Genomic DNA, 12,937 nt, shown 5'->3' with positions numbered 1-12,937 from the left:
TTTTTTTAATGGGAACACAACTCTTCTACTTTATGTGGATACCATTAGAGCCTCTACCTCCAATACAATGTTGTTGTTGCATTAAGCAGGCAGTTTATGTTCATGTTGTAGGGATCGGTCTGGGTGTTGCGGTCAGAGAATACGCCTCGCTGTCCCATCTCCACAAGCAGTATTTCGGCTTCCCGGGAGAGATTCTGATGCGAATGCTCAAGCTGGTCATTCTGCCCTTGATCATTTCCAGCATGATTACTGGTAAAAGCAGGAGTGATTCACAAATGCAACCAGTGTATATTATGACACATGGACTGTTATGCGCATCATGTGCACAGGTGTTGCAGCCCTGGACTCGGAGGTGTCGGGCAAGATCGGCCTGCGAGCTGTCATCTATTATTTCTCCACCACGATTATTGCCGTTATCCTTGGTGAGTTCAATTTGCGCATTTTCTGAAATGCAGAAGATGGGACTCCAGATGGCCATTAGCAGGTGATCATCACCGTCAATAGCCATCCAGACCTTTCTCTGCATCATATCGAGAAGTTTACCACCCTGCTTTTTCAAACGTCAACCTATCAAAGACTCTAACTTGCCTGCTGGACCTGAACTGGATCGTCAGCTAATTTGATATCTTTAGAAGTTTACCACCCTGCTTTTTCAAACGTCAACCTCTCAAAGACTCTAACTTGCCTGCTGGACCTTAACTGGATCGTCAGCTAATTTGATGTCTTCATTTTTACATTAACTTATTAAACATGGTAAAATCAATCAATCAATTAATCAATCAATCAATGATACACTGTTTGTAAAATGTAGTCATTTTGAAAAACTTCTACGTCAAAGCTTTCTGTAAGGAAAATGGCAAAGGATTTTATTTTGGCTTGAGGGTGGCCTGGAGCCCTGCATCCCACTTGAATTCATCCGCCCTTGCACCAAGCAGCAGCGGAATCCCGTCTCCACATTCACAACCAAAACAAGAACCGTCTGTGGTTAGCTGACCATACTTGAGAACATTCATATGATATCTTCACAAATTGACACTAAGCAGAAATTGAATTTGTTTTATTCACCACAGTGTTATGAAGAAAAATTCTGTTATCATTTTAGCTGTAAATGTATTTGTGTGATTGCATATCAAGAAAAATTAGTCGTATCGTGGTTGTGCCCATTACTCACCTTCCTCAATTTTTTTGACAGCTACACTTCTAATACTGCCCACATTAACCCCACCTATTAAAATAAATAAAAGCATCATGGGCCATGTCAAAAATTATTTTTCGTATATGCCTTGGGCCACTAAAAAAATGGATCATGGGACACAAATTGCCCTTGTGCCATAGTTTGGACACCACAGCTGTACATGGTGAAATAAAAGTACCTGATGGCATCTCTGTTGTTCCTTGGCAGGCATCATTTTGGTGATGACCATCAAGCCCGGAGTCTCTCAAACTGCGCAGCATATCGACCGAGCCGGAACCACACCCAACGTCACCACTGTTGACACGCTGCTGGACCTCCTCAGGTGTGTCAAACTTTTTTTTGCTTTATGTTTGTATTTCTAACCGCTTTTATTTCTGATGAACAGAAACATGTTTCCGGAAAACTTGGTGCAGGCTTGTTTCCAACAGGTAAACAAACGTCCATTAACGGGTGTCCCTCACGTCAAGTGCAGCTAACGCTAACAGGTGTTTCGCCATAGTATAAAACCAAGCGCAAGGAGTTGGAGCCACCTCCGAGTGTTCCAGTCGCAAGTACGGACATTCCTCCTCTCGCGACCACTGTGATAGCTGCCGTGGAGGTAGGCTAATATTTTATAGTTTAATGTGACACATCATTAGAAGTGTCAGCTTTATATAAGACAGGTGTGTCACATACGGCATCCTGTGTTCATTTCCTTCCCAAATTTGTTTCATAAGACCTGGCTACAAAATTTTGCACAGTTTAGGGGGCAGGGGAAATTGTTTTGTTGAGTTTTTTCAAGCGGATGACAACATTTTTTTTTTCTTTGAGGTGCAGCCTATTTATACGTTCACTTCATTCGGGGATATGCGGAAATGTGAATGACTGGCCTCCACGTTTGTGCTTGCTGTCATCAGAACATCACCCAAGATTACAAAATCAGCGGGACGTACTCGGACGGAATTAATGTTTTGGGCCTCATCGTGTTCTGCGTCGCGTTCGGACTTGTCATCGGGAAGATGGGAGAAAAGGGACGCATCCTTTTGGAGTTTTTCGATGCCCTCAACGATGCCACCATGAAACTGGTGCATATAATCATGTGGTAGGTCATGCGCCGTCGCTTAATTTAATTTTTTAAGCCATTTTGGCTGTGTGGAATGTATTTAGGCAGAATTTTAAAAAATGATTTTTTTTTGTGACCTGTGTTCCTTGAATTACATTAAATGAAAAATCTTAAAAAAGATTAAACATTTGCGCCCAGCGGCACAAAATGTCTATTTGTCCACCAGATGGCGCTTATCTCAGCCCTTCAAAGCATGCTGCATAATGACACACACTCAAAGCCAAAATTAATGACATTTACAGGTGAAATTTTAGTCTTTATATTTGTCTGTTAAATGTTTCAGTCAGGGGTGCAGCTAGAAACTTCTCAGTAGGGTGGCCAGAGTGACGCAACATCTGTCAGTGGTGGCCATAACACATGCAATTGTGTACACACTTGCACATGTAATTTTACTTGGCTGAAAACTCCTCTGTGACTGAGAAGTCATTGTATGTCATACCATCCGCAGTCAGGGTTTCATAAAATAAACTGCACACATATCCAAAACCTTGCTCAGTACACTCATAATACAAGCAAGTTCAAGTCTAAAGTAAAAAGAAGTAAAAACGTTTTGCTGACCTTAATTTATGAGATAATAAAATTTTAATTGCCATTGCTATGCCTTTATGTGCTATCTGATAGTCTACATCGATCTCGGGCACTGATTTGCGAGCTAACAGCCAATCAGAGTGATCTATTGTCACAACAGCTGACACCATTTTGTATCATGTTGTTCTCTAAATATACACTTAATAAGGTAACATTTTTCCCTAGATGTGGGGTGGCCATTTCCACCCCTGGCCTCCACGTAGCTCTGCCCCTGCTTTCAGTCCATTTTCCGCAACTTGGTGTCCAAGAGGGGAAAAAAAAAGTACTTTTTTGAGCGGCGAGTGGGAAGCTAACAATTGTTGTCGAAAGGACCTAATGAAAGAAGGTACCTTTCATTTTCTGTTTATTTTTTCAGCTATATGCCAATCGGGATCCTGTTCCTAATTGCCGCCAAGATCATTGAGGTGGAAGACTGGGAGATCTTCCGCAAGATGGGTCTTTATATGGTGACGGTGCTGAGTGGGTAAGCCGGGGAGGATTTATGCTTGACATTTGGGCCAATTCTTCCGTCCAGTGGCCACAGATAAGGCAAGGACATTTTGAAACTGCTCAACCTGCACATAGCGTAATGAAAGCTTGAAGCTCACACCTGTAAATCTAAGTAAGGGTCAATACATTCTCTGCGGTAAGGTCTCAAGAAGGATACGGAAGCGCACCCACACTATTATCGAACGTCAGTGGCCACGCGCACTTATTTTGCTGCATGCTTTGAATGTGCGAACGGAAGCGACATCACTCATGGCTCGTTTGTTCGTTCTCGCATAGACTCGCCATCCATGCCATCGTCTGCCTGCCACTTATCTTCTTCGTAATTGTGAGGAAGAATCCATATACGTTCACGCTAGGGATGGCACAGGCCCTGGTGACAGCGCTCATGATCTCCTCCAGGTACTATTCTTTTCATTCCCCTTCAACGTTCTTGGGCCAGGCGCCTTTAAAATAAAGTTGTTGGTTTTTTGCAGAGGATAAAGAATATGTGCCTGTGTGTATTTTAAAATATGTCTGTCGAGGCGTGTTGCTGCATCATTTGTGTTCAAATATCTATTGCTCAAAGGATTATAACATGGCGGCCATCTATGCTAAGTGTTAACCCATCAGCGGCCTTTCTCATTATGTGTTAGCAAGTTGGGTGGTTGCACATCCAAAAATTGTGCGCAATAGCAGGGTCGCGGTAGTCGAACGGCGGTCTACCTCCTGGGAATAAATGTGTTGCAGCTCTGCCACTCTGCCCGTCACCTTCCGCTGCGCTGAGGAAAACAACCGCGTGGACAAGCGCATCACCCGCTTCGTCCTCCCCGTGGGGGCCACCATTAACATGGACGGCACGGCGCTCTATGAGGCCGTCGCCGCCATATTCATCGCGCAGCTCAACGACTACGCCCTGGACGTGGGGCAGATTGTCACCATCAGGTATGTTGACGCGAGCTCAGCGAGGGGAATGGCGGGGAGGGGCCAGATTGCTTTGCTTTGACATACAGCACAACTGAAATGTTTCATTTCAACCACAATTGTTGGATTTTACACCCTTTTCATAATTCTTGTTAAGACTTAAGACCACTGGATATAGTGCGCCGTTGTACACGTTGTCACTTCTTTGTTGTAGCATTACCGCAACAGTGGCAAGTATCGGAGCTGCAGGCGTCCCAAATGCCGGCCTGGTCACCATGGTAATCGTCTTGACAGCCGTTGGACTACCTGCCAGTGATGTCACGCTCATCGTCGCTGTGGATTGGTTGCTGTAAGTCATACGTTTTCCATACAGCTAGCCCGAGAGCTGCTCATCTTCATCGTGTGTGCCAAATCGGTCACTTCCACTTTATAGTAACGTGTTCCCTTTCATTAGACCGTTCCTCCTTGCCATGAGTGGTTAGAATAATTTAGAGAGAAAAGATGAAAGGGGGGCGGGGGGGCTCGGTGGTTGACTAACCGGGTCACGTCGGCCTCACAGTGCAGAGGTGTGGGGTTCGAATCCGGGACCAGCTGTCCTATGTAGAGATTGCATGTTCTCCGCCTCTCACCGTGCCTGCGTGGGTTTTCACCGGGTACTCCAGTTCCCTCCCACGTTCCCAAAACATCTATGACATGTTCCTGGAACACTCAAAATTGTCCCGAGGTGTGATTGTGAGCGCGGATGGTTGTCTGTCTATGTGTGCCCTGCGATTGGCTGGCAACCGTTTCAGGATTTCCCCCGCCTACTGTCCGAAGACAGCTGGGATAAGCTCCAGCACGCCCCGCGACCCTTGTGAGGATAAGCAGAACAGAAAATGGATGGGTGGATGAAAAAAAGGTTAATTTTTAAAGACCAAAAAAAAGTTTGATGAGTAGAAAAAGTTTGAATGACATCCATCCATTCTCCGAACTCCATCCATCCATTTTCTGATCCGCTTTACCCTCACATGGATTGTGGGGGTAGCCAGGGGAGACCCTGAACCGGTTGCCAGCCAATCGCAAGGCACATAGAGACGAATAACCATCCACGCTGACACTCACATCTAGGGACAATTTAGAGTGTTCAGTCAGCCTGCCATGGATGGTTTTGGAATGTGAGAGGAAACCGGAGTACCCGGAGAAAACCCACGCAGGCCCGGGGAGAACATGCAAACTCCACACAGGAGGCCGGAGCAGGAATTGAACCCGGTACCTCTGCACTGTGAGGCCACCATTCTCCGAACTGCTTATCCTGAAGGAAAAAAAAAGGAACTATTATGAATGAAGTCTTGTTAATATTCCAATTCATAAGTGCTTCTGCCGCAGAGACCGTTTCCGCACCATGATCAACGTGCTGGGCGACGCTTACGGCGCCGGCATTGTCCAGAAGCTGTCCAAGAGCGAACTGGAGAGGATGGACCTGATCTCGGACGTGGACGTGGCCAACCCTTTCGCTCTGGAGGCCACATCAGACGGCGAGGAGTGCGACAAGAAATCCTACGTCAACGGGGGCTTCGCCGTCGACAAGACGGACGCCATCTCCTTTACCGAAACGTCGCAGTTCTAGACGCCCGCCCCCTATTCACCACCCACCCAGCCCGCCTGAAAAAAGTGCCATACACCCCGAGGGATAATACCTTCTATCAGCAATTCTCATCAGAAATAGAAGCTTCCATTCATCATCACTGACATTTCCCACTGATTTCAAGTGCTTCCTTTTTACACTGAAACGATACATTTATACTCCTGGAAAAGTCCTTAGTGGATGGATGGATGATGCGAGGTGTGTTCATCCGGTGGCGACATTCCACAATGCAGCTTTATTTGCTTCTGAGTAGAAAACGCACGGCTCATATTAACTGTTTGTACAGAATGTTGCAACTGTGCCAAGCCTGTGAAGAGGTGAGTTGACTTGAAGGCTCGAGTCGTGAAAACACTGTGAACTTTGGCCGCACGATGAGCGTACCGCCCTGTTCTCGTGAGAATTTAGCCCTTTTCGGGGAGGAGGGGGAACAATGGAGGAAACGGTAAATATTATGAGATTAAGGTTGGTATAGTACAAGAAAAAAAAAGGATGCTGTTGAAAGGGTGATATGAGGAAAAGTTGTAATGTTATAACGGAAAGTCGTTCATCATGAGAAGTCATGTGGCGAAAACGGTGTAATTGTATGCAAAAGTCAGAATGCTGCAAAAATGTGTCGGATCTGAACAAGTCAAGTTGCGAGAAAGCGGTAATATGAGGGAACAGGTGTGATGTCACGAGAAAAAAGATGCATCGTTACAAGGTCAGAATATTACAGGGGAAAGTGGCACGTGGAGAAAAGCCAGGATCGTGCCAAGGTGTTGTCACAAGGAAAAAAAAAATTCACAATTTAAAAGTTAAGCTTGGAAAATGAGAAGGAAAATAATGGTAGCATGTGGAAGAAGTTGTAATGTGAAAAAGTGGTCATGTGAGAGGAAAAAAAAGATGTCAAGTGATGAGCAAAAACAAGAAGAAATTTAAATTTTTCCAAGGTGACCCTTTGAAGATTCGCATTTAAGAAACCATATATATATATATATATAGATATATATATATATATATATATATATATATATATATACACACACACATATATATATATATATATACACAGAGAGAGAGATTCTCCTCCATTAGGCTATTTAATAATAAAATAAAAATGTTCATAGGTAACTAAACGAGAACGTGGGAACCATTTCAAAGTGATTTCTATATGCCCAAATTAAATATTTCACTAACACTCTCCTGGACTTGAATAATATAATATTCCAATAATATGCAAAATACAAAACGGCGTCAAATGTAGCTGTAAATTCTCTCGAGAACAGGCTTCTTGAATAGTGTGAATAGTTTAGGCAAACTAGATGAGAACTTTTTGTTTGTTTGTGTTGTTGTTAAGCAGCCAAAATTGCAAACACGCACACACACGCCCACCGAAGAGACCAACGTACCGTACTGTGTGCTCTTGTGACCTTCAGTCAGCTTTCCAAGTGTACTCCAAGACACGACTAAATGTCCTCCCAACGCATTTTGCCATCGAAAGCGGACAAGGTCCTTCAGAGCAATCGACAACGCGGCTCGAGGGCTTGATGATTTTGTCGATTCATGTATTCGCTGTCTAGTATATGAATAAAAACAAGTCGCTTCCAAAGCACAAATGAATATTGATTGTTGCCAAGCGGGGCAATTCGCTTGGTGCCGTTATTTACGAGGTGGTTCGGGGACAAAAAAAAAAAAAAAAGCTGACGAAAATAGAAGCCCGCTTCAGCACATCTTGTGCAATAGATCCCAATGTTCCTCTTGTTGCCGCTGATCTACGGCCCCGGACGCTTGCTGCGTCGTGGGCCTTTAATGGCCTTGCCTTGATTTAACGCAAGTGCGCACGTTTATCCAGGCACCACGCGAAAAGCACCTGGACACTGCTTTAGCCAGTCTTGCCTGAAGAGCTCATCAACTCCAACTCTCAGTGGAAAGTCGCAAAAATAAAAAAAATAAAAATAAAATTATATATATATATATATATATATATATATATATATATATATTTATATACACACACACACACACACACACACATTTATAAAGTCAAACTATGACCACAAAAATTCAAGAGGTTAGTCATATACGAATCATTTTACAAGAATAAAATCATATGTGCAAAAACAAAAAAATCACCTGAGAAGTAGGTATATTTTGACGCTGATTTGTAATAAATGTCTTGACTATATTTTCTAGCACATCACGAGATGTTTTCATTTTTTTGTTGATAAATCTGACCTAAAAAGCTCGCCCGACATGGAATTTACCATGCATTGTAAATTATAGCTATGACATTTCATAAAAAAAAAAAATCCACCTGTTGCTGAATCCTTAATTCATAAATATTACTAAATATATCACAGTATTACATATGAAATTATTATACTATTATGAAAAACCCGAGGGAAGATTAGGAATCAACACAAAACAAATTGCCAATAAATTGACCAGCGTAATTAAAAATGTTTTATATATATATATATATATATATATATATGTGTGTGTGTGTGTGTGTGTGTGTATCGTAATAATAAAGTGGAAATGACAAGTTAACGTTCACTTGAAGAGAATCAATTTGTAATCAAGAGCAAAAATTCAAGAATTAAGTCACAATATCATGAGCCTTTTTGTTGACAAAACTGAAGCAGCATTATGTGCAATAAAAAATTACTTTACAATACAGATTTACCATGCGCTGTATTTCAAAAAAAGTTTCTTTTTTTTTTACAAGACTAAAGTTGTAATATTGCAATTTCATGAGAAAAGAGAAAAAAAAACTTATCAAAATTGTAACATCCTGAGCATTTTTTAAAAAAGAATGAAGGCTCATTATGAGGGGAAAAAAGTAATTTTACAAGAATGAAATCATAATACCATTTCAGAAAATTACATCTTATTAGTCGTGAAATGAGAATTAAACCCCATCCCCTCCTTCAATATTGCAACTTAATTCCCGTAAAATTAAGACATAATTCAACACGTCTCAAATATGTTTGTGTTGCATTTCAATAAACACACACATCCATGATGTCATCCCATTGGATCTGAAATCAATTTGGCACAATCGGAAAGCAAAATTCATCAGCGCGGAAATAAAAAGCAAAGTTGCGTTGACAATCTAATTGAGGAACGAGCCCAGAAGTAGGCTAAAGCGCTTAATAAATAATCCAATGGGACAAGTTTTTGGGGGCTCACTTATCGCTTGGTTGGCGAGCTTCAAGGTCCGAGTGCTCCTCCGGTTGGTCCTCTTGGCCGTCGCCATCTTGGTCGCCGTCTCCTGGGCCTGTGGCCACGGCCTTGGCTCCTTTCCTCTGAGGCAGCACGGAGAAGAAGGCATCCTGCCAGCTGCCTTTCTCCATGTACGCCAGGATGATCTCAAACACTGACGGGCAATAAACACCGGACCCCAAACAAAAGACCACAGTCCAGCATGGGGGGGGGGCAATGAATGTTTATCCTGACGAGAATCAAGTGAGAATGTGAGGAGTGTCTCAGTACCGTGATTGACCGCGAGAACTTTGCGACTGTTCATCTGGACGAAGCTGTCGAGGGGAAGCTGGGCATGACAGATTCCCAGATCCTGGGCCCGCTCCAAAGTGATCCCCTGAAAAGTCGGCACCCGCATAGAAATGAAAGTGGGCAGGCAGGCGTACCTTGAGTAACGCCGCGGCTATTTTCTTTCGGCGTTTGTGGCCCACACCTTGTGGTGGTTGTGGTCCACCAGCCCGCCGATCACGTACGCCTTTTTAGGGTCCAGTTCCGTTAGCACATTGGGGGAGTCTGACGTAAGGTAGACCACATCTTCCTTGGACAATACTTCACTATAGTGTTCGAATTTAATGCTAATATCCTGCACAAACAACCACATAATATTTTTCTTTTTGTAACATTACAATTTCATTCGTGGAAAATATTTCCTTGTTATGTTTTGACTCTTTCTCATAAAACATCTATTTTTCTCGCAAAATTCGGAATTTTCTTTTCCATTTTTTTCTCAGAATATTGAAAAGGTGTGCTTACCTTCCAGTTGATCCATCCTTTGTCTTTTTCATCCATACTTTGTTTGAGTTGTCCTCCAAGGCTTGTCAGATAAAACTGGAAAAAAGGGACACGTGAATTAAAAATTTCTCTGCCTGTAGTCTCCTCTTGATCAAAACATATCCTTCCCACTGATGCGTTTAGTACGATGTGGTTTTTGTTATTTGCAGCTGTACTGATGTGAAGTGGAAAAACAATCACTCCAAATGTGCATTTTTTTTCTTCACTGCCAGTCATCCTTCGACGACAGAATTATGAATAAAATGTCCCAAAATGACAGGCGACCCACCTGGACTGGATGCGAGGCTCGTCTGTTTTCAGCATAGCACCTCTGGATCTGCTTGTGAAGCTTGTGCACATCCTGAGGAGAGGGGAAGCATTGAGAATTGAGAAGCAGATGTTGGAATGGATAGGTTTTACCTTGGTTAACATAAGGTCATCAAAACTACAGTCCACCACCAGCCTGAGTGAGGTGGGTGTAGCTTCTCGCCGCAGGCGCTTCCTGGCACCTCGGTGTTCGCCTTCATCATCTTGTTGGTTATTTTGTCTCTGCTGCCGCCGCTGCTGCTTCCTGTCCTTGCGCTTCTGCCTGTATCACAACACGTCAAACTAATCTGGTCGATCTCTTGCAAAAAATAAACAATCATTATTTATTGTAAAATTCTGTATTTTTTCCACTTTGTGTGCGTGGTTTAATCCGGGTACAAGAATGGATTTAATTATTCATTAATTCATTTCTTTCTTTCGAAATTGTCATCTTACTTTCTCATGTCCCTCTCCTCCTCCCATTTCTGCTGCTTTAGAAGCTTCTTTCTTTGCCTTTTGGACAAAGCCTGCTTCTCGGTGGCTTCTCCGTCTTCTTTGTTATCGTCTGCTGTATTTTTATTGTGAATATTATGATTATTTAGGAGTTTGTTGTCATCGGTCTGAACGCTCTCGTCATCATCCATTGGTTAATTTACACGTCCTCCTGCAAAAGGCGCAAAGTAAACGACTCACGAGTGTTCGTAGTATTTATTTTAACAATCCCCCAAAAAGAAAAGACGTGCTTAAATACAAACGGTTGTCTAACATATGAGTGTAATTAAAATTTAAATGTAAATCAAGCGTAAATATGCACGTTAACGTCCAGTTTGGTTTACACATGGCGGCGCGAACCCATGACGTCATTTAAACGCGCCTGGTGCGTTCAAACACCTCCGTTTACCGCACCGTCGTCGATTTGAAACGTCAATTTGAAACGTCATTAAATCGGCGTTTTCTAAAACAAGGTGGGCTAAACGTTGTTTTGGATACATTTACACATTTTTTTCCAATTAAAAATTACATTGATTAAACATATTTTAATGTCGCTCGCCAGTTTTAAAACTTAGATTCAAATCAGGTTGAACGTGATGTCAGTAGACTGGGTTTGGACTGATCAGTAAACCAGGTGTAGCGTTTTAAAGATGTATTAAGGTTTCAAATTAGGGTTACGCGGCAAGTGTTTGGGTTTAAAATCAAGGTTTGACATCATTCCGTTGTCCCTTCACCCTCTCTTTAATATAACTCTTCTTTACTTCCTTCCGCCCATCCTTGTTTCCTTCTTCCCAGGAACCCATGCATCCTTTGATACAAATTTGGTTCCTTCATACATCCTTTCTTCCTTCCTTCTTTCCTTACTTCAATTCTTCCATCTATTCTTCCTTCCTCCATACTTCTTTCCTTTCTTTTATACATCCTTCTTTATTATAATACTTCCTAACTTGCATCCTTTATCTCGATCCTCTCCTTTCCCTTCCTTTCATGCTTCCTTGTTTGCTTTCTTGCATTCAGACTTCCTTCCTTCCTTCCATCTTTCGTTCCTTCATGCCTACCTTCCATCCTTCCTTCTTCTAACCCAACTAAATTCCTTCTTTCCATCACTCCATTCCATCCTTCCTTTTATGCAATCCTTTTACTTTCATTATTGGAGTGGGTTTTTTTTTAAAAACTTTTTTTTTAATCCTAGTCATGTGTTATATCTTACTGTGATGAAGACATTATAGTATTTGATTTTTTTCACTATTTCCATGTCGGTGTGAAGGAAGTCATTGAAGTGAGCATATGGCAAGAGTCATCGAATGGTAAGAAGGAATGGAAAGGATGAAGTGTTGCTGAGTCAACAAGGCGGCGGCCAACTTGAAAACAACGCACTCACGCTCCTATTATACAATCCGCCTGTCACAGCTTGTATGTACTGGACGGTTGACATGGCGATAGACGCCATCATCGGAAACAGAAAACTAAGGTTAATACATGCATACATACAAGTCCCCCAAAAATTCTCATCATACTACGCCTTTTCAAAATATTTTTACATACACTATTGCTCTTTGTTTTTAGGACGTAGGACGTGAGTATAGCAAACTCCTCAAATGTGCTTTTGGATGTTTTTGCCATGTGTAAGGTTTTATGGATTTTACGGCTCGTGGAGGAAAAAAAGTCACAGGGTTACGAGGCTAATGGCAAACAGATGTACTGATGGATCTTTTTATATTCAGACACTATTGTCCAAGTGTGTCTAAAACTTTCCCTTTCCATTTATGGTGTCGGTGCCTATAAGTCTCCCAGTTAGATAAGAAATTAGCCCATTGGGAATTTTTTAGGGTTGACAAATGTCTGACCCCCCACACAGAATGGAAAAATCATGTTACTTCCCGTTTGTACCAGATGCTTGGTGAGTAGCATGATAAGGAATGCTGGTATTCCCTTGAAAATATCCTCTTTTAATGTGTCACCCTGCAGCAAGAGCTCACAGGAACTACTGTATTAGAGATAAAACCAAAAAAAGATTGTGTGGTGAGCCAGGGGTTTATAAATAATTGTGCCTCAGCATGCACAAAAAAAACAAATGATGAGAATTAATTTGGAATTGTACCTAGGGGAAATACAGAAAAAATAGTACATGTGGAAAAAATGTGAAAAAAATACATGCCGACTCGAGGGTTAGTATGTTGCTTCGAAAAGCCGGCCATTGACATTCCAGTCCAAATTAGCCAGCAAA

General features: G+C 42.2%; 2 protein-coding genes across 2 annotated transcripts; one reads left to right on the top strand and one right to left on the bottom strand.

The window, feature by feature from the left end:
• The first annotated feature begins 6 nt into the window (after window positions 1-6).
• slc1a1 (solute carrier family 1 member 1) lies at window positions 7-6,867 on the top strand. The gene is made up of 11 exons (XM_019877546.1): window positions 7-252; window positions 330-422; window positions 1,403-1,517; window positions 1,581-1,623; window positions 1,695-1,793; window positions 2,092-2,276; window positions 3,241-3,348; window positions 3,651-3,773; window positions 4,101-4,295; window positions 4,489-4,623; window positions 5,640-6,867. The coding sequence occupies exons 1-11, from the start codon at window positions 9-11 to the stop codon at window positions 5,878-5,880; spliced, it is 1,581 nt and encodes a 526-aa protein (XP_019733105.1). The 5' UTR covers window positions 7-8; the 3' UTR covers window positions 5,881-6,867.
• A 1,820-nt stretch (window positions 6,868-8,687) lies between these two features.
• On the bottom strand, window positions 8,688-11,098 carry trmt10a (tRNA methyltransferase 10A). The gene is made up of 7 exons (XM_019877414.1): window positions 10,675-11,098; window positions 10,333-10,501; window positions 10,202-10,273; window positions 9,895-9,969; window positions 9,575-9,724; window positions 9,373-9,478; window positions 8,688-9,256 (listed from the first exon to the last, which is right to left on the bottom strand). The coding sequence occupies exons 1-7, from the start codon at window positions 10,860-10,862 to the stop codon at window positions 9,066-9,068; spliced, it is 951 nt and encodes a 316-aa protein (XP_019732973.1). The 5' UTR covers window positions 10,863-11,098; the 3' UTR covers window positions 8,688-9,065.
• Window positions 11,099-12,937: the final 1,839 nt, after the last annotated feature.

The sequence above is a fragment of the Hippocampus comes genome, unplaced genomic scaffold (assembly GCF_001891065.2).
Source record: "Hippocampus comes isolate QL1 unplaced genomic scaffold, H_comes_QL1_v1.1 scaffold143, whole genome shotgun sequence".
Lineage (NCBI taxonomy): Eukaryota > Metazoa > Chordata > Actinopteri > Syngnathiformes > Syngnathidae > Hippocampus > Hippocampus comes.
This window is presented reverse-complemented; position numbering and strand designations above follow the sequence as displayed.